Raw genomic sequence first — 20,214 nt, 5'->3', positions numbered from 1 at the left:
TCACCGCAAACCCGCTAATTGAGTCCCATGGAAGCATTAAAGCAGCAAGAGAACACTGGATTCATAAGATTTTTTTTATTACACAAAGAAAATCGCTATCACAAAGTTATCACTGAACAGTTAGCAATAAATACATGATGGTTCAATGGAGACTAAGTTGGATATTGGGGAAAAAAGGAGCAAGATTTGATAAGGGAAGAGGTCAAGAGGGTTACAAACACACAGGGTTATGAGTTCCCTCTGTCATTGGGCTGGAAATAGTTTTGGACCGCTCAAATGATTCACATAAATCCAATGTCTCTCCACCTCCTCGTCCCACAGGGAATATGAAGGGACTAAACAGAGTCTGGCGCAGAAGACAAGCGTCTCAAACGACAGTCAGGCTTACTGGCGGTCGCCGTCTTAACATCTGATTCAATTGGCGCTGAGCAAGCTCCAAACGAGCCGTCAACGTGCCATGGTGTCTCCATCTCCGTCCGCTCTGTGCTGCCGCCTCCTGCTTAGGATGGGCCTCCACCTCCCTGGGCGTCTTGACTGGTAGAGCCCTCGCCCTCGGGGGCTGGAGATGCCTCGGGCTTGCCTGACGGAGAGAATTCAGTTGAGCCGTCCATTCGTTTTTATTATTAGCCCTGTTCAAAACAATCGTAATTGGTCGCTGACATATTGTTATTTTCTCACGGAACAGTGTCAGAGTCACTCAGAATGATGTCATAGCAGAAGAATGAACAAATATTTGCACAAGTCTGTATCCTGTATCTCACAAATAGAGGGTGCGTCACATTGTGACACAACACCCCACCTTACAAGACGTACCCCACCGTGATACGGCTTGGATGGATTCGTCAATGTTGACGCTACTTGTGGCCAAGTATGGAGTGAAAAGGCCTTTACTTTTTCCCTTCATATATATCTAATTGATTTTTCTTGTGTTACAGAATCAAACAGAGATCCAAAATGACCCCAAAACTTCCAATTTAAAAAAAACGCTGCTTGTTTTGGTTGCCATTTAGTTGTTTCGGTTGTCTTCTTCTGTCTGAGGCGAATTGATGTAAAGCGCCCCCAAGTGGCCAAGAGGTGAATTGATTCAATTTATACATACAAATCCGTTACCAATGTAAAGTATTACTTGATTTTTTTCGGGGTTCCAAATAAGTGCTGATTTTGAAGGTCTGAGTTCAATGCGGGCGATATACAGTCGATTTAGAATTTTATTTGAAGTGTGACATTGTGAACTGAAGAGCAAGGTTCATTCCCGAACCATAATTTTTACCATCTTGTAACCCCCTCGAGCAATTACGTATACATTTGTGCTTTCATCATTATGGAGGGAAACCATAAGTACAATGTAGCCTGTGATGAAAACAAGTTGGAGACCCCTGCCGGTGTCGAGTCTGGCGTTAAGTGCTGCAGGAAAACGATTTGCTGTGTGGGTTTATGAGGAAACAATAATGAGAAGCTGTGAAAGGAAACACAACTTCCTCTGGCGACAAGATGACATTTGGAAACCAAATGGGAGACGTCCTGCCGCACTAGCTGAAGAGTGGAAGGATTTATAGCGGTCAGATTTTCAAAACAGCCATGGTGGATTTGCATATTCAGATAATTGCTGAAGAAAGAGCCATTAACTATAACTGACCTGCATCCTTTAAATCCATCTCGGCCAAGTCTTTGGCGACGTCACTGGCGCTGGCCTCCACTTTGCCCTCACCCACGATGTCGGGCACGGCGTTCCTGCGGCCGGTACGATCACAGTTGATGAAGTCCGAGTACGACGTCTCCACGTCCATCATCTGTCCATGACCAGCGCTCTCATTACACCTGCAGTCAGCGGGTAGAAAATATTTCTACTTGATTATGGTTGGCATGACCTCTTCAGCAGGACAATACTTTTCCATTAAGGGCATCTCGGTGATGAATAGATCTTTTCATCATGTTTCCCAAAAAACTGGCAGAAATGTGCACTGACAACAGGGGTCTAATTAAATCCCCAAAGACGAAAAGCAGCTCTACATCTGCAAGGCCTCCTGCGTGCAACCTCTCCGGATGAGTCCATTTGTCCAGCCCTGATAAATTCGACAAGTCCCAGCCAAAGAGCTTGAAACTATTCAAAGGACCAAGCTGGCTCAAACTCTCTCTTAGCAATCCGTGCCGTTTTCGCTTTCCTCTTCTCACTCGCTATTAAAGTAGGTCAAGCTCCTGTCAAGCGCTGCCACACAACAAAGATGAGAACAAACCAGAAAAGATGACAGAAAACTGGTTCTAATCTCCGTCATTTCTCTCTCAGTCGCTTTGCATGATTAGCTCGCGTTTGGAGATGTGACAACAACCCGGAGATATAGTAAGCGGCGGCGCAGCTCGAGACGCTCGCCCCATGGCGTCGCTGTGACCCCTGACCGCTTCAGCTGGTCACTGCAATAAAACACGTACCAAGCTGTGACTCAATTGCTGAGTGGCGAGGAATGGCCGACCGTGAGGAATACAAAATGAGCTGGTAGACGCGGTTACAACACACTGACCCGGGGTCAGTCTTTTCCCAGACGCGTCTGCTCACATTCCCTTTGTAACACGAAGCCATCTGCGCACTTGTTTTCTTTCTACGCTGTACTGTGCCATAAAAGGACACTGCTCAGGCAGCAGAGGTCACACACACACGAAGGCCGCATTGTTTGGGGGATGTCATGTTTTCCAGCGGAAGCACTAGGTCTCTGATTTTGGAGTGATCATCTATTAAATCAGTCATACGCAAACACTGTCACCAAGACATCATCAGGTGTGCCGCAAAAAATGACCCACTTTCTCTCCATTGGTCCAAAAATGATGTCCTAAAATAATGTATCTTTGTGACGAGGCTTTTTGGAGCACACAGTTAAGTAACTTAAGCTTGGCCATTGTGCCGTCTTGAGCTCTCTCTTGCTTGATCTTCCTTATCCCTCGCCACTACCGGCACACTTACTAGTTGAATCAATTGAAGACCATGGCGTAACTCATTCTTACATTAGCCACAAATTCGACCTCTTACGTGGGAATAGCTAAAATTAGCATGAGAACAAGCAACTATTTTGGATAGATTAGACCTTCATCTGGAAGAAAATGCCCCATAGATGTATACTTGATCTTTTTGACATTCACTAAAAATAGTTCAATATTAAAGTTAAAACAACGGCAAAAGTTCTCCCAGAACTTTTCATACCTTACTGTATGCTAACGTACGGTAATGGGAAGAATTATGAGATTCTTTCCATCAAACAGCAGAAGGTACACTTGTGAGTACTTTTGATTTTCCCAGGACCTCGCCCCGGCACATCTTTCACTCTCCTCTGTAAGGATATCAGCGTTTTCTGGACATTTTTTTGGTTTGTTTTGCAGATCCTTTGAGATATCCTTGGCCACCCTATGGCACCCCCAAGGAAAAAAAATCTTAGCTCCGCCAATGATCGGCATGGCATGTTTTAATTGTACCGTCCACCATCTAGCAGAGGAGCAATTCTGCCCGTCACATCGCTAGAATGTAAAGATGAACAAAGACGCATTTGTAACAAATCGTACCAATTAAGTGAACTTCATTGAGTATGCAGGTGTCCAACGTAGGCTTACTTTGCTGGTGAAACGTAGCATCTTTAGCCTTTAACAAGTGCATCAATGGGATATCAGACATACAATTTAGAGTGTGTGGTTGTCAGTTTGATCTTCAGTGGACAAAATTAGCAACAAGAGTTGCTTTTATTGAAAAAGAGTTCACGTTCTATCCCCACGGACCGCATTGGAGCACCGCCGAGGCATTTCTACCCCACAGGTTGTACTTTTGACACACCCGTACTATATTATTAATGAGCCCTCACGGTATCCATCTTCATTTACGGGGGCCTTTCTCACTCGCCTTTCTCGCGGCATCTCTTTTTCAACTTCTCGGGGCGACACATGATCATATTGACAGCCCAGCAGCACAGCAGCTGCTATTGCTAGTGTTAGCGTCACAGATGGCAAAGACAAGCTTGTTCACAGCGGGAGTAGCTTACTGAGAAAATTCCACATGGAGATTCAGACACACTAGTTTCATTTCCGCTCAGCAGACACTGAGTTCACTTCCCGTCTGTAAGTGAAGTAGGATTGTCACATCATGCTCACATGACTAAGTTGTTTGTTCTGCCTCAACTTTGTTTTATTTACAGCAGCGGGTTTTGACAAATCCAACACAAACAAGCAGTGTTTTGCTGTTTCTCTTTTCAATTGGACTGGCCCGGTTGGTATGTGGCTTAAGGGAGTTGCCTACTAATTGCCTCTGTGTGGACAATTAGTCACCTTGACTACTCATGCGGATCAAATACTACCGTGAGATCATTAGCAGGTTTCCATGAAACGAAGATGTCTAAATCAGCTAGTTTAATGATGCTAACACAAAATGGATGAAACACCATAGATAGAGAAGAGCTAATGAATAGCACATATACCTGACATGTAGATAATATAAAAATCTTGAGACCAATTATAATATATATTTTATGTATATTTTCCGCCCTAAAGGATTTATAATTAAGCAGGAGAATAATGCTAATAAGCAAAAACATGATGATATGAACAGCCCATGGCATGCACACCAGAAGGAGCAGCACAATGACCATTTAATTGAAGCATAAAATGTGACAAAAATGTTTTCTAATTCTATTTAAATTCTATCTCATTTCTAAAAAAATATTCTAATTTGACTGCTTTACTGTGAGCCATTACTGTATATATATCTTTTAATTCAATATTAGAACAATGCAATTTTTCCTCATTAAAATACAGATTAGATGTTTTTGGTTTGTTTCTTCTGGTTGTCTATTGAGACAATCGTGACGGTTCTTCATGATTTTCGTTTCAATGCGGGCCCCGGACGGGATGAAGGGTTAGGGTTATGATTTGTGGTAAAGGTTTTTGAGTGCTATGTATGTATATTGTCAAGATACCACTGTATCCAAAATGTCTACAAAAATCCAAAGAGAAAACATTACAGACACAAAAGTAGTGTATGAACTAGCTTGTCACTTTGACACGAGCCATTGGAGCGCAAGGCTTACTACGATCCCACTGGAGCCTTTTTTGCCTCTTCATGTCTAATAAAGTTCTGATTACTCAAAGGAACACACACAAAATGACTTCATTACTTCAGCCCATAATAGTCATGTCTTTCTGGCAACTCCTCCGTTGCGATGACGAAAAGCAGGATGACCGCAAAACCCTTTGCAGCCGGGATTTCGCCTGCTTGTTTATCACAACCGTACAATGCGTAAGACTCTAAACAAGCTACTGTGATCAGCAGTCTACATTAGCCTGTAAAGGCCCTTTAATTCTGAAAGCAACGGTGAGTCATTGTATCAATGCTCAGGGGCCGCTCGTGGGCTCAATTTATAGAAAGCCTGCCTAACTGCAAGGAAGAATCACAAGGGGACAATGACATCAGAAGCAGTTCAATATCCTGCAGAACGCCACCGCAATTTGTCGCAGACGAAATTACAAACAATTTAGCGTTAGCAATGTGAAAATGATTAGGGCGCCAAAAGGGCAGTACTAATTAATGTTTTTAACATCTTTCGATGACAATTCCATTAATCTCTTCCAGCTTCCCCTGTCAAAAACATGTCATAATTTTGTACTTTAAAACATACTGTAAAGACAAAGAATTTAAAAGATTTGAACCGTTTTTGTTAGACCGCATCGTTTATAAGGTACTTCTTCTCGTGTGCCCACTTTTGCCACAAAGGGGCAGAGGCTACACAGTACTGTTCATTAAAGACATTATGAATCCCAGTTCTAGCCAGTCCTTGCCTCTATGCTGCCGAGAAAGCGACTGGGATTCATAACATCTGAATTAAGTCAGCTCATCAGTACGACACTAATATTAGTCGGTTTACACAAAGGACAAAGACGTTATATTGTCTGCCAAAGATCTAGTGATTAGATTTGGCAGTGTTAAGTACTAAGTTACAAGTTGAAAAGACAAGAACCCAGTTCTCGATCACATTCACATTTTAAATGTGTTCCTACAATGTTCTCATTCATTAGGATTATTTCATTTTTAGGGCATTAAAATCGATCGCAACTAGATTGCCCTGGTTTTCATAGAAAATGTTTTGCCTATCAAATGATAGCCTCTAACTAGGAGTATAAACAGGTGAGTATCCAAATCAAACCCAATCTAGTGCTAACCAAACGAGCCTTTTTGCATGAGCCCAATGAGAGGCGAAAGGTTTTTTTATGAGAACCAGAACAGGCCAATTTTCTTTTCAAGATACAATTTAAAGATTACCTTTGTGCAGCTTCAAGCCATACACCGCCAGTGGACTGTGTCTCCAGTCTCCTTTGTGTTCACAACTAGTTAAACATTACGTTAAGATTAAAAAAATAAAAACACTTCCTGCTGGAGAAGGTGATGTACTTTAGTCGCAACAACAATAAATTGACAAGCCCGTACTACTGAATGCGTGGCAGTCTTTTTCTCCTCTCAAGCCACACTTCGTAAATGCGGTCAGGGCACTGGCTATTCACACGATGACAGCAGCTGCTCCACCGATAAACTCAGTTCAAACACAAGGGAGCTGTATTTCCTTGTCGGAATGGTTGCTGCTTGCTGGTCTTCCTCTGATAAATAATTTAAAGTCTTTCCCATTCAGTGGTGCTGCATATATTTGCACTCGATCCTTCTCGGTCGTAGCTCGCTGTGATAGCCTGACATCCCTTGCTGAGGTGAAAATGAACTAAAAGATCACCTGGTAAGGTTGCGACTGTAGCTGTTTTCACAAGACAGACTTGTGACAAAATATGGAATTCAAGAAGGCTCTTATAATCAATCTCGCTCGAATTTAGTCTGCATCTTGTCTTTTAGATGCGTAGAAATACAATACAACTGATAACTTTTTTCTTTTTCAACCTCCTTGAGGTAGAAAAGTGAGACACTTATTTCCAACCAGGCTCTAATGCAGTCCTAAATGAGGAAGGCGTGATATACAGCTCAGGAAAGGATGGTAAAAAGCCAGACTCAAACCATTAGCATCAGCTCCTTCAGTTAATTGAAGCGTTAAAGTAAAGGGGGCTGCTGCTTCGACGGCTACAGGAAAGTCCAAAATTGATCCGGCTCGCACACGTGATCATCTTTAGTTCACAAGACACGGTATGATGTTCCCGAAAAACAAGACTTGGCTACTGCCAGGAATACTCTTGCTAGAGGTTTTGCTGGGTATGGTTGAAATGAGGGAATATGTATAAAATATTTTCCATTCCTTTGTAAAATGTTCATTAAATGCTAGTAGTCAAAGCATTTCGGTCTAGGTCATTGTTTTTGTTTTTTTAAAATTGTAATATTAATTAAGTCCTACCTGAAAAGAAAGTACCACAATAATACCCTCATGAGAAATCAATTGGGCATGGGCCTAAGAGTTCATCAAAAACAAGGCAACGGTTTTCTTCCCAAAAAATATATTTATATAATTATAAGCCACTGTAACATTATAAACGGTTTAAAAGATTAACAACGCGCTTTCCGTTCTATATCATCAAAAATTGTTAGCACATCAAAAAGAAAAAAAAAAATGGGAGTCATACGTATGTTCGGTGAATGGGAAGGTTCATTTTAGTCGTGCTCGTACTGGCTTTGTTGATCCGGTGGACCAATGTTTTTTTTTTTTTGCACGTGACTCAAGACATTTCAGCGTAGCCGGGCTCTCTGTGACTGTGCCGTTCAACAGCCAGCCACTCGAGATCACCAGTGCCACTCCCGAGCCCAGATGACCGGGAGGGGTTCCATCCTGCAGAAAAACAGAGCCACAAAAATCCCAGGGGTTGGAAACATGAGTCTCTGTGGTGAGAATCCCAAAAGGAAGATTTAAGGTCACGTTGAGCTTGTCATATAATTACGACAAAATGAAGGAGGAAAAGATGATGCCTATAGATGGAGGGCGTGTTTTAGGGAGCCAACACTAGCAACGTGTGCTTTTATGGTCAAAATGTTCCTATGTTTACTCCATCCCTGTGAGGCCTCTCCAGCTTCTGGAAATTCTTTGGTTTGTATGTGTCTGCACAAACAGGTCCTCAATGAGGCCTCACGGTTGTGGTGCGGCTCGACTGGAGCCAAAGTGACCAACTGTTTGTTTGTTTTTAATTTGTGCCATTCTTGCGCCAGCTCTGCTCCGATTACATCAGCATCGAACGCTTGTTGCTCAGTGAACAGAGACACGATGAGTCGCAGACGTTATTAAAGCCGTGACGACATAGACATGTGACAACTCTGCGTTTGCTCTCTGAATGTGCAAAGCCAAATATTATTTTATAATTGCCATGCTGCTATAGTACATAATGTTCACTATTCCTCACAGTGTTGCTCTGACAACAAAGGAGCAATTGCTGGATCTCTTCCCAAATTAAGAATTTTTATTCTATGTCAAACGCCCACAATATAGACTTTGACATATGAGGTGTATCAGAAACGTTCCAAGACTGCTGTCACCAAAAATATATTTCTTGCCCCAAACCACTGGAACATTCTGCAACAAATAAAACTTTGTCACAAATCAATATCATGGTTTAAAAAGTAGTAATCGTTGCTGCACCAATTATCCAGTTTTGAACCATTTAGTCACTATGTCACACTTTGTGATGGTTCTAAAGATTAAAGAAAGTGGATTAGTAAAAAAAAGGGGGGGGGTTGGGTTGTTTCTATTTAAAATATCTTTTCTGACACATCTGCTATGTGTACAGTGAAAGAGAAGAGCATGATATAGTGGCACATGAACTGAGACTAGTATGTTTGAAAAAATGCAATTGGGAGTATTTTAATCGGTGATTAATGTGTAGATTACTTCATCAGTTAATTGCTTGTTTTATAAAAGAGTGAAAATGCACCCAAAAAGCAAACCTGCTGGTTGATTGTGAATATTGTCATTCATCATTACATGCAATCAAGCAATGTGTGACAAATTGTAAGTAATAAGGAGGTGCGGCTAATTTTGCGATGCCGTGACAGAAAGAAAATTATAGGTTGTACACGCAGTCGGTGCCTTCGACTCTAAAAGCCATATTTATTATAAATATTGAAGGTTAAGGTGAATCCGCGTACGCTCTGACGCCGAAAAAAAAATCTAGCGCACCAGTATTAACATTTACACGTCATTTGGAAATACTGTTTAGTCACAATGTCATAATAATATTGATCTTTTCATGACTTATTTGAACCATCAATTCTTCAGGGTGAAATGTCTCAAAGACTTGCTTTGGCTATCAATTACACAATATTATTATTTTATGCTGTGTGTGGTGCACTTTGGGACAGCTATTGTTAAAGCGATATGTAAATAAAGTTGCATTGTACAAATGATTGTATAATCATTCCAATGCAATTCAACAAGTTCAACTAACTAGAAACTCTCCAATCAATGACACTCGCCATGTCAACTTGTGAGCACTTAAAATGATGTTCTACTTCTTTCTTCCTAAACCACGATGTGGGGGATTTTCTACTAGCTGGCCGCCCTTTTCACTTTAATTCGACTGCAAGGTTGCCCAGTTCTATTTCCATCCACACATTAAATAACGAGAGCTCAGCAGGAAGCAGGTGGCTTGTTTGCTTGTGTTGTTTATGCCCAATCCTTCTCCCAGCTTCTACATTCACACACACACGCGGTGCACACACACGTACACACGTGGCTGAGCAGGGTGCCTTGGCCTGATTAGGCAGGAGGATAATTTGATGAGTATGAGAAGAAGGAGGAACGAATAGGGAATAGAAGACTAAAAAAAAAAAAAAAAGGGGGAGCCTGTGGTAGGAAAATTACAGTTAGCTCGCGATTTAGCGTTTACCCTGCTAGCTGTGTTTCCCTTGGTCTGGTTGCAGTTTGCACAATCATCAGCATTTGACTGGAAATCTGGCTGCAGGATCTTTCCCGGGACTTACTAATGCAATAAGAAACAGAGGCAGAAAAGGCATCAAGCTAGAAACTCGATTAGTCTAACCTCTGCTGTTTGTTATGGCGCGTCAAGTCATTTTACAATCACACTTTGCTGCCTCATGACGTGGAAGATAGGAGCAGGTTGTGATTGGATTTGCCCTGTTAAAAGGGGAAAAACATATGGGGAGGGGGGTGCAGCCCTTTACTCATTGTAAAATCATAAAAACATCATTCATCATGGTAAAGAAAAGAAAACGGCTAACGCAGTACATCATGGGTGTCCAAAGGTCGGCCCGGGTGGCATTTCCACGCTGCAGCTGTTTTATTTTTGCCCGCAGCATGTTCTTAAAATATAAATCAAACACAGCTCATCATGAGAACATCACGACGAAGGATTTGCTCTACGCATAAAGGCATCCATAGTACTGCATCCTTTTGTTTGCTGCACATCAGTTCATAAAACAAGAGTCATATCTTAAAAAATAAAAAACCTGACCATGCTCCTACAAATTACGTCTACATATTCCGTTCCTGTGGCACACAACATTTACAGATTTTGGAATTCGCTCCACACAAAAAGCACACCTTATTAAAAGGTCCATGGGTTTTTGAGAAATTACATCCACATAGGTGATAAAGCAAACGTATTTAATCTCGCTTGAATTAGCAGACATTGTCAACATCAACAGTTGACTGTGTAATATTTCTTGCATCAATAAAGCTCGTCAGCGCTCCCCAAGGAGTTGCGAGAAAGGCCTTTTTGAGGGAAGCAATGGCACGGTTTAAAGCGGAGCAAGCCTGATAAATTCCCAAGGTGGATGAGTACAAAGCACAAAGAAGATCACAAGCCAATTACGCCGTGTCACACTGAACTCTTCCTCGTAGCCTTCAGCATTTTTCCATCTCCTCACTTTCAATGCTCAATGATTTTTGCACTTTACTCACATCACAATGGTTGCCGATCAATGCCTTCACAATAAATGTTGCGCAATGATTTTTTTTTCTTTTCGGCCCGTGTGGCCTCATCTAATTCTCGCAGGCTGAACTCGGGAGGCCAAAAAATGGACACGTCGACTTGATTCCCAGATCTGTCCCCATGGCTGAAATCCATTAGCATAATACGCTTTGATTAAAAAACCTTCTCAACAAATAAATGGAAAGCTGTGTTTATTCAACTTCCAGACTCTGTCTGTGAAATGTATGCTAATGTGTTTGGAAGAGAGAACAGCACACTGCATTAGCTTGACGGCCATATCGCTGAAAGAAAAAAACACACGCAAGTTTAATCGTACAATTCATCAAAAATCACAGAAACTACCGCGAAAATGACAAATCCACTCGGAAGTTGTTCGCTGAAGTGATGAATGGGAATTAGAGGAGCGATAAAGCCCCAATACTTCACAGTAGATTTCTCAGTGCCATCAGCACTTGTATAGCTGTATTTTATGACCATTCAGGGGCAGTCTAGAATAGCCTTGAATATTTGAGAGAAAAAAAAAAAAAAAAAAAAAAAAACAGACCCACAGAATCGATTTGTGAAAAAAAATATGAAATTGTGAGGACGGAAATGGCCCTTCTCATTTATCTCAGAGTCTCTCTCGCACTTACTGCAAGACGTGTGTTAGAAAAACAATCGGGATCAATTTGAGGTTGAGTGTTTTTGCCCAAGGACACGTGTGCAAGAGAAGCAGGCGAGCGAGTGGATCGACCTGCAAATACCGTTTGCCGACGACCTACTTTATCAGCTTAGCCACAGCCGCCTTGCGATTCAATTGCTTTAAGTCCCCAAAGGAATGTCACATCTTTAATTTGGGCTTCTGTAGGGGCAAACGGATCAAACATCCATCAATACGCAATGTTTTTTTTTTCATCCGAAGCAAAAAGTCCTGCATGACGCTTTTACAAACTAACCCTGCTCTAAACTGGGGTCAAGATTTCAAAACAGAGTTGGTGTGATGCCAAATGAGCCTGAGCTCTTCATCCAGTTATTTTATTACAATGGTCAACATTGCCAATTTTCTGATGGACTTTACAGTGCTATGAATGAATTCTCACAATTAGGTAACACAAACATAAATATGCAACACAATTTGTATAAATATCTGTCAGTGTTTACATTTTCAAATGATCACTTGCCTAGAAAGATCTCTATTTCCCATCACCGAGGTGCTATTTTTTGATCAGGCAATTCTCGCTGAAAAATAAAAGATAAGACAACCACAAAATGAAGCTAATCTCAAAATATTGACTTTTCAAAAGATATAACTTCATGCTTGTAAAATGAATGTTAGCAAAACAATTATCTTGATTCCTCCAAAATTACAACGGGTTTCTGCGACAATGGACTTTCACTGCTAGTTTCTTCCCATTAAAATGGAACGTGGTTCATCCTACGCATTTCTCCATCCGAGTGCGATCGAGGACAGCCTTGAGCAAATCTCGCATATGATGTCCTGAAGCATGCGTGAATGAAACGCATTCTTCATGAATAATAGAAACTGAACATATGAGTTCTGAGCCGAGTGTGTCAGTGACTTGTGTAATCGGACAGCTCGAGTACGCTCGGCCTCTCGCTCTCGCCTCTTCACGGGCGAGTCTGGCTGCTAAAAACAGAAGAGCTTACGTCCTCAGTGCGTGGGGCAAAGAATGCAGATGGAGGTCAGAGCCGTTCAACCGACGAATCAGCCCCCCCCCTTGCTCAAAATATGGCTCCATTAACACCATGATTACACAGAGGCAGTCGTTGAAAAATAGGCCTCAGCCCTCGGCTCGTACTACTGTCGTTAGGGAGACACGCTGATGCAATGCTAACGGTGAACATGCTGTAGCTACAACTGAGAAGTCAACAGTCATGGTGGCCATCATCACGATTGAAATTCAATTAATAGCATGGCCTCTTCTGATCATGTCAGGTGTTGATTGCTGCGACACAGCAGACCGAAGATCAGCATCTCTGGAGTAAGTCTCGTCTTCAGCACAACATAAAAGGAGTCCACTTCATCTGAGTCCTGACCATGAACTTTAACTCCTTACATCGTTACTCTACATTGTAAAATACATCCATGAAATATGATAATCTAAGTATTAAACCACGAGATTATTTATGCAAAAGTGAACTCAGTGACCTATCACGTGACACTTTAACCCTTAGACTGCATGAAACCACTTCTGCTCCATATATTGCCCTGACTTGAAATCAGGCAGTCACGGGCTTTTTAATATTCTAAGGTTATGCCAATAATATTATGTTCCAAGAAACAAAGGCAGCAGAAAACACTGCTACTATCTTGTGGTTTGGTTGCTAAAAAAGCAAAAACCAAAAATTCATGCCATTGTGAAACTCATTGTGAAATAGTTATCAGTATTGGGTAGCAACAGATATGCCTTCCATACTTCTACTTACTCAACACACCAATCTAACAAACACATTTTCCTCTGCTAGCCTTGTCTCATGTTCAGTAAAATAAGCCAGGGAGGCAGCTATACATGATTCTGTTGAAGGTCAACAGGCTACTAATGATTTTTGTGTGTATGACTGTGTGACAGCAGTTTTTTTTCCTAGTATAATTGACTTGAGTATTTTATATGATTCTCTTTACCCAAGGCTGTTATCAAGAACAGACCAGCTTGTCTCGTCTCATTTTCAAGAGAAGGGACATACACATTTCAAAAAAATGTAAATGGTAAAAATGTATTTTAAAAAAAATCAGATTTCCATTTTTTTAAGCAGCACATTTACTACGTGATGTCCTTGGTGTCACCTTTTCAGCTGCATTGCCATTAGTGCCGAATCTAAATTGCCATCGTGCAGGTAACTTGCCTTGAAGAAGAAAAAAAATCACACACGATCGATGTGCAACAGTTTCCCCAAGCCAAGACTTGGCAAAACGTCAAAAGTATTTTCCGAACAAAGACGTAACACGTCGCTTAGGTTAACTTGTGATCACATTTCTCCCTCATTCTGGAGGGATGTTTCTTCGCCATGCATGCAACGGTGGAGTGGGGGGGTCAGCTCGGCAGGCAAGAAGCCATGAAGTGTTTGTCGTACATGCCTGGTGATGTTGGCACTTGCCCAGCAACACTCGAGCAAAGCGGGGGTCCCTGGTGGGTGCTTCCCAAAAAGCGACTGGCCCCGGTTATAGTGGCCAAGCGTGCATTTTTTTTTTTTTTTTCAAATTCAGCAGGCATGATGCTGCGTGCAAAGGCGTCAAAGGGACCATCAACATGAAAAAAGATGCAGTGTTTTAGTGTGGAGGAGATCTGCGCGAACCAGTGACAACGCAGAGGCTAACAAGCAAGCTAGCAAGAATGCAAGTGCACAATAAGAGCAGGATTCAGCAATTCTAACGTCATTTAACATTGTGACATGAATAGGCGAAGGTGGAAAATGTGAGGACAAAGACGAAGGAAGAAGGGAAGGTGTACATTTTGGATGATCTACTCGCCGCCGCTTCGTGACTACATACCGCGGTTGACAAATTCACCTCTAAATGAGACATTTGAAAATCATTAGCAGACCCCCAGAAAAAAGAGATTAAATTACGCCCTGGACGCGACAACCAAACAAGAGCGTCACTAACCTTGATCCGCTCGCCTCCTCTTATCCACTTGTTACAATGGACATTTAACACCATGGATTCACGCTTAAGTTTCCTGCCACTCGGAAGCAAAAAAAATAGGGGAAATATATTTGTAAAAACAAACAAACAAACAATGAAACAAAACAAAATGGGACAAAGCTGCACGGTGGCGTTAAAGACGAGCAAACAGCGTTCGGCAGGCAAACAAGAGCTTGTGAAAAGCTGCTTGTCTTGTCTTGTCTTCTTCCAACAGCTGTTGTTCCAAAATGGAGTTAGTCGAGTCGAAAGCGACTAAGAGACAACCACAGTGGAGGCTCCCGCTTCCACTCCCACTCCTCCGTGGGCTGGAGTCTCCCCCCACTGACAGAATTTTTTTTTATGAGGAGTTGGGGGTGGCTTACAGGGTGTTTTATGGATAACCTCAGCTTTGTTTAGTGTCCATCAAAGCAGCGAGCAGACACCCACCTGATGAGGATTCTTCCTCGGGTATCTCCGAATAGGAATATTGGCTGGTAATCGAAGTGGTTTTCAAACTGGGGGTACTGGAACCCCAGTGTGCCCACGCGAGCAGGGGATTTTTTGCTCAGCCAGGAGTCGGACTGAAAAACAATAATCGATTTGATGACTACTTTAAGTGGTTTTCTCTCTTTTTTTTAATTTTATTAAACTGTTCAAATATTATTCAACGACATATGATATTAAAGTATGTATGGTATAGTGAGCACAAGGAAAGAAAAAAAATGTTTATCATGCAAATGTCACAGGGAAACAATCTGATCTGCACCGAAGATTGCCCTTTCCACCTTCTCCACTTTCTAAAGGCTTTCGTATCTCCCAAACAGGATTGTTTAATAAAGTCAAGTAAAGCTCAAGCTATGAAATGAGCAAATATATTGTTATTTGTTGTTTTTCTCTCAGAAATAAAACACCTGATGGACAAAAATACCTTGAATCTTTTGTGGTGACATTTGAAACCGAATAGAAAAAATGGGTCATTGGAAAAAAAGAACATCACGGGACCATCAAAGAGTGAAGCGTGTGGAGATAAAATGCAGTCAAATCCATACGAGGGAGGCCACAGAGGAGCATAAAAGAACCGAGGCCTGTGTTAATGTTTCTGTTGGAACTGGCCAAAAGAGACCTGCGGGCTCACACGCCCGCTCTATTTTCATCCAGACATTTACATTGCCTGCACTGACGAACATCCATTTTCTCATAGATCTTTTTTCAGGTTTTTCCTTTGCGATTGTCTTGAGAAAGGAACATTCCAGTATCTGTGGACAGACTGCAAAACCGTGCAGGTACATTAGTGATTGTGGTGTCTTGAGATAAGAGTGGCGTGACTCAGGAGTTTACCCGAGATACGAGCCATTGTTTGGCTGACTTTATTGTTATTTTGCATTGCTTTTCCCTAATTTCTCTGCTGAGGAATTGCTGACCATCACATCTCAGAGACCATGTTGTGCAATTGTGTTCTTATACTGCCCTCATGTGGCGAATAAACGCACACCGGGTGCAGCACCATCAAGCGGCTATCAAAATGAAGCAAAAGGTGTGACAAACTGATAAATATTTATTTGACATGTTTTGATAAATTACAAGTTATAGTACTATTTCTCCTGGCATTTCCATTCACATCATTTGGGAAAGGTGAATTGAGTGTTAGCGTGGTTGCAGAACAAATTGAAGTCATATGTCAAGGCATGGTATGATGTAAACATCAAGCTTTCATCAACTTCACACCAACATTTGCCCTTATAGTTTATGTTTGATTGCCTTGGAGTGATAAATTTGTTTTGGTAACTCGTTCTGTAGCAAACTTGTAATCAAGAAAAATACACAAGCTTCATGGTTTCAATTTGACTTTACTGTTAAATTCTGCTATGGAATCAATGACAGCAACAGACATGCACAAAATATAAAAGCAAAGCTATTGCTCAAGTAAACAATAAGAAAGCACTGTAAAAAGCAGATGCAGCATTATGGCACTGTTCCTTCATGATATTTGGCAAAGTCACAACTGGGGGCGGAATCCACAAAAAATGAACCGCGGCCGCTAATAGCACCTTTAAATGCTCTTCATTAGCACCAGCAGTTTGCTTCGTCTTAACGTACTATTCACAAAACATATTGTGCTAATGACATACGAGCACAATCACGACCGTAAAGTTTGACGCTCTCCGTTTGCGCCGGTTTTTAACCAGTTAGTGCCGTGCAATTCTTTAGTGAAGTTTGGCGCTGGATGTTCAATCACTATGTGATTGACTTGTGTGATCATTCTGCTAAAAAATCAATAAAAAGGCAGACAGGTTAAAATGGTGACTGTGCGGCCCGGTGGCAAATGGCCCGCCAACCGGTGGTTGGGGAGCCCTGAACTACACTAAATCCTCTTGAAGAAAATCCATCTGAATATGGCTTTGATTTATAGTACTGTATGCTATTAGTCGATTATAAGTTCAAGAATAGCCAAAGGAGATGATGGGACAACACTGGAATTAAGCCTTCACACTAATCTTTTTTTTTTTTTAAACAGCTTCAATGTGGGAGTATGAGCCTCGGGACAGACTGAGCACTGTTTATGCTATGACTTGGAAAATGTCCCATTATTACAACAACAAAAAAATACACAAAGCTGCAATCAGTTGCGGCAAATCATGAATGCATATTTTGCCACACTGGCGTCACGCGCCGCCTGCAGCTGGTGACGGGCCGACTGAGCCGAGTGCCAACTACACAACACTGACCATCCATTTCCAAATAGTGCCTGTGGTGTCCAAATTAGCTGGGATAGGCTCCAGCTCACTCACAACCCAAGCGAGGATACACAAACTGGATGGTTAGTAGACAAAAAAAGTCAGAAGCATCTTGCCCAACTAATCATCATTCTACCAATGTTTGTTAGTAACACGAATAAAGTTGCGAGCGCAGCCCCCTGAATGCGTCATCCTCAGGCCCCCCAGCTTCGTCACCTCGGAACAGCAAGGACTCCGGTGGCACGGCGCCCTCCAGTGGATCCGGCTGGCAGAACTCAACAATGAAGTCCTCCTCAGAATCCAGCAGCAGTCTGGACCACGCGCGCATGTCCAGATGTGCAGCCGTGCCGCCGTACTCCTCGGGCAGGACAGACCGTGGGATGTTCCGGTGCAGGGAGCGCAGGTCAGAGCTGTGGAGTAAGTACTGCAAGGAATAGAGAAAACACCACTCAGTGGCTAAATGTCGCTGACAACAAGCGATATATTATTTTTTTCTAAACAAAAATCATTTTTAGACCAATTAGGTGACGATTAATCGTTTCCTGGTGTACACCTGATAATCGGAGTTTGGGAATCACTGTGGTAATAACGCAACATGCTTTGTAGAAACGACTACTTTGGGACCAACAATGTTTGGTGTGAGAGTTTCAAAGAGACTAGTTACCCTCTCTGCCATCTTCTCCTTCAGGAATGGTTTAATTACGGCAAAGATGCCTTTGAAAATGCGAGGCTCGTTAATGATGTTCACAGCCTTGATTCGGATTGGAAAGCCGTCCTGAAAACGACAAAACTGTTTTCAGAGCAAGCTCAGACAATGTGGTTGTGTTTAATATGCAGCTCTTTTCTTTTTTGCTCCAATTTTTCAATCAACATGTATTTAAAACTCCTTTTTACCTGAAGAATGCTCACCACCTTTTTGGCAAGGAAAGGACCCGGATTGGAAGCCTGCGACATACCGACTCCGGTGTAATCGGCCAAGATTACGATACCGTTGACTTGTGTTTCCTCCGGTTGGATTAGCTTCTCCAGTGTCAGATACATGGCCCTCACATTGTCAACAAACGGGTAATCGTCTGATTTCCATTTTCCTGTATGGCAAGACGCAATACAAAGTTACAGTTAGTCTATGATAATATGAAATTAAGCATAATCTTGGTTAAAACGACCACAATTTTTATGACAATTGCTTCTGATTAGGTTATCAAAGTGCTTAAAGTGTGCCTTCTTAACGCAGGATACCAACCTGGTCGGAGACAGAGGATGTATCTCCCATTCGGGTCCGGTCGAGGCAGGACCGTGAGAAAGCCCAAATCCAGCACGTGCTTCACCGTAGACGGTTTCAGGTCCTGAAAAACTTCGGGCCAAGCCATCCTCCCTGCGTGGTAATTGAGCAAGAGCTGCAGGGCTCGGTCGTAGTCAAACTTCCTGGCCCGTAGGAAGCGCAGGAGAAAGGAGTCATCCAGCCTCGTCCTGAGATTGGGCTGCTCCTACACATTCCAGGCAGAAAACCACACGACAAATGCAACTCTTGGACAAAAATAAAATAAATTAGCTTGCAAAAACATACACACACATGAATTATGAACCACCACAATTAAGCCTGCAGTGCATTGAGAAAATGCATAGGTAATTAACACATATGGACAATTTGCAATTCGAAATAAAGCTAAAATGGCTGAACACAAGCAGAAAATACCTTTAGTATCATATCTCGTAGAGCTTGCACATCCCGTAGGCGCCATTCTGGTTTCTCTTGAAGCTCTTCCCGTGCCTTAGCCACCAGCTCGGGGCTCAGGGTGCAGGTGTAAATTGGTGGTGGGGGTCTTGGGAACCAGCTGTGTTCTGACGGGCTGACTGGACCGGACTTGAGAGCGGCAGACTCAGCCATGGACTGACTAGAATGAAGCTATTTAAGTGGAAAGCACCACACGTTCACTCAGCAATTTTTGAACACTTGCTGCTCAAAAAACAAAAAAGACCACATAAGATCTTACTCACGTTTGTTGAGAGTCGAACGGGTCAGTGCAGGTTGAAAGCATCACTCGTCCCCGACTGCCTGGCTAATTTGATTTAGCATGACCCTGGAAATATGGACGATGCGACAAAGCTCATATCAGACAAAAGGGAGCAACTTAAAGAGGCATTTATATAATAATTAGTATTCAATCGATGTAAACACTCACCTTCAACATACGTCATGACGATTGCAATAGTGGCAAAAATCACGAACAAGCTTTTAGATGCACTTTTAATTATTTCCGGATATGAAAATGACGGTTTCTCATTGGCTAGTTGGGCGTCACATGACACACGACAGGGGCTATTTGTTTTGACTACGTTTGACCAATGCATTTGACGCAGACGTTTTCTTTCTAGCCCCGTTTTGGAAAATAAAAATAAAAACATATTGCCCCCCCCCACCCCACCCCCACCCCCACCCAAAAAAAACTTATTTATTCCAATGTCAGTTTTGCACCAAGCAATTTGGACGGTTTAGGTTAAAAAAAAACAAAAAAACCCAAATGTAATTTCGTCTGGCCGAGGTAATTTTTCAGCGAGAAGGTTCATACTCTAGATGGCGGAATTTGCATTGCTGAGGGCTCGCGTAAGTAAAACCCCTAAATCAGAGCTATGATGAAAATAAACCTCCTTATTTTTTCCAACCAGTTATCATTTACAGACACAAAAGATAACATGAAATGCTTAAAAGCGCAATTTTTGATTGTACATATCCATATTGCTGTAAATGGAAGAACTTAACTCAAACATTTGAGCTATAGTTGTTCTCATTATATTTGTCCAAACAAATGCACCTTCAGTAATGAACATAACCAGAAGCCACAAACATGCATTTTCAAATGTGTTAACTAACTTTCATCATAGTTGCTTTTGAATACTGCAATTGTCCATATGTGAATGAATGGATATGCAAGATATAAGTTAATGAACAATTAAATCACTGAA

General features: G+C 42.0%; 2 protein-coding genes across 5 annotated transcripts; both read right to left on the bottom strand.

Annotated features, from left to right (window-relative positions):
* Window positions 1-60: 60 nt before the first annotated feature.
* pkig (protein kinase (cAMP-dependent, catalytic) inhibitor gamma) lies at window positions 61-14,878 on the bottom strand. 4 transcript variants are annotated; one of them, XM_061271409.1, is made up of 4 exons: window positions 14,498-14,878; window positions 9,829-9,921; window positions 1,637-1,818; window positions 61-580 (listed from the first exon to the last, which is right to left on the bottom strand). In XM_061271409.1, the coding sequence occupies exons 2-4, from the start codon at window positions 9,879-9,881 to the stop codon at window positions 501-503; spliced, it is 315 nt and encodes a 104-aa protein (XP_061127393.1). In that variant the 5' UTR covers window positions 9,882-9,921; window positions 14,498-14,878; the 3' UTR covers window positions 61-500. The 4 variants fall into 4 exon arrangements, with proteins under 4 accessions (XP_061127393.1, XP_061127400.1, XP_061127417.1 ...); XM_061271416.1 differs by lacking the exon at window positions 9,829-9,921 and having other exon boundaries at window positions 14,498-14,874; XM_061271433.1 differs by lacking the exons at window positions 9,829-9,921; window positions 14,498-14,878 and adding an exon at window positions 6,287-6,311.
* Window positions 14,879-16,342: 1,464 nt separating this feature from the next.
* ttpal (tocopherol (alpha) transfer protein-like) lies at window positions 16,343-19,563 on the bottom strand. Its single transcript, XM_061268312.1, has 7 exons — window positions 19,434-19,563; window positions 19,249-19,331; window positions 18,947-19,156; window positions 18,494-18,737; window positions 18,145-18,338; window positions 17,915-18,025; window positions 16,343-17,674 (listed from the first exon to the last, which is right to left on the bottom strand). Exons 3-7 carry the CDS (start codon window positions 19,136-19,138, stop codon window positions 17,396-17,398), a joined length of 1,020 nt encoding a protein of 339 aa, XP_061124296.1. The 5' UTR covers window positions 19,139-19,156; window positions 19,249-19,331; window positions 19,434-19,563; the 3' UTR covers window positions 16,343-17,395.
* Between the last annotated feature and the right edge of the window lie 651 nt (window positions 19,564-20,214).

Source organism: Syngnathus typhle, linkage group LG2 (assembly GCF_033458585.1).
Source record: "Syngnathus typhle isolate RoL2023-S1 ecotype Sweden linkage group LG2, RoL_Styp_1.0, whole genome shotgun sequence".
In the NCBI taxonomy this organism is placed as follows: Eukaryota; Metazoa; Chordata; class Actinopteri; order Syngnathiformes; family Syngnathidae; genus Syngnathus; species Syngnathus typhle.
This window is presented reverse-complemented; position numbering and strand designations above follow the sequence as displayed.

What these genes read in the sequence shown, in the direction of transcription:
- pkig (XM_061271409.1), bottom strand. Translation starts at nt 9,881, where the DNA reads ATGCTGATGATTGTGCAAACTGCAACCAGACCAAGGGAAACACAGCTA. An exon ending in AGGGAAACACAGCTAGCAGG is followed by an intron (nt 1,819 to 9,828) that starts GTAAACGCTAAA and finishes CGCTGACTGCAG; the next exon opens with GTGTAATGAGAGCGCTGGTC. An exon ending in GATGGATTTAAAGGATGCAG is followed by an intron (nt 581 to 1,636) that starts GTCAGTTATAGT and finishes TCTCTCCGTCAG; the next exon opens with GCAAGCCCGAGGCATCTCCA.
- ttpal (XM_061268312.1), bottom strand. Translation starts at nt 19,138, where the DNA reads ATGGCTGAGTCTGCCGCTCTCAAGTCCGGTCCAGTCAGCCCGTCAGAA. An exon ending in CATCCTCTGTCTCCGACCAG is followed by an intron (nt 18,339 to 18,493) that starts GTTGGTATCCTG and finishes CTTGCCATACAG; the next exon opens with GAAAATGGAAATCAGACGAT. An exon ending in AGGTGGTGAGCATTCTTCAG is followed by an intron (nt 18,026 to 18,144) that starts GTAAAAAGGAGT and finishes TGTCGTTTTCAG; the next exon opens with GACGGCTTTCCAATCCGAAT.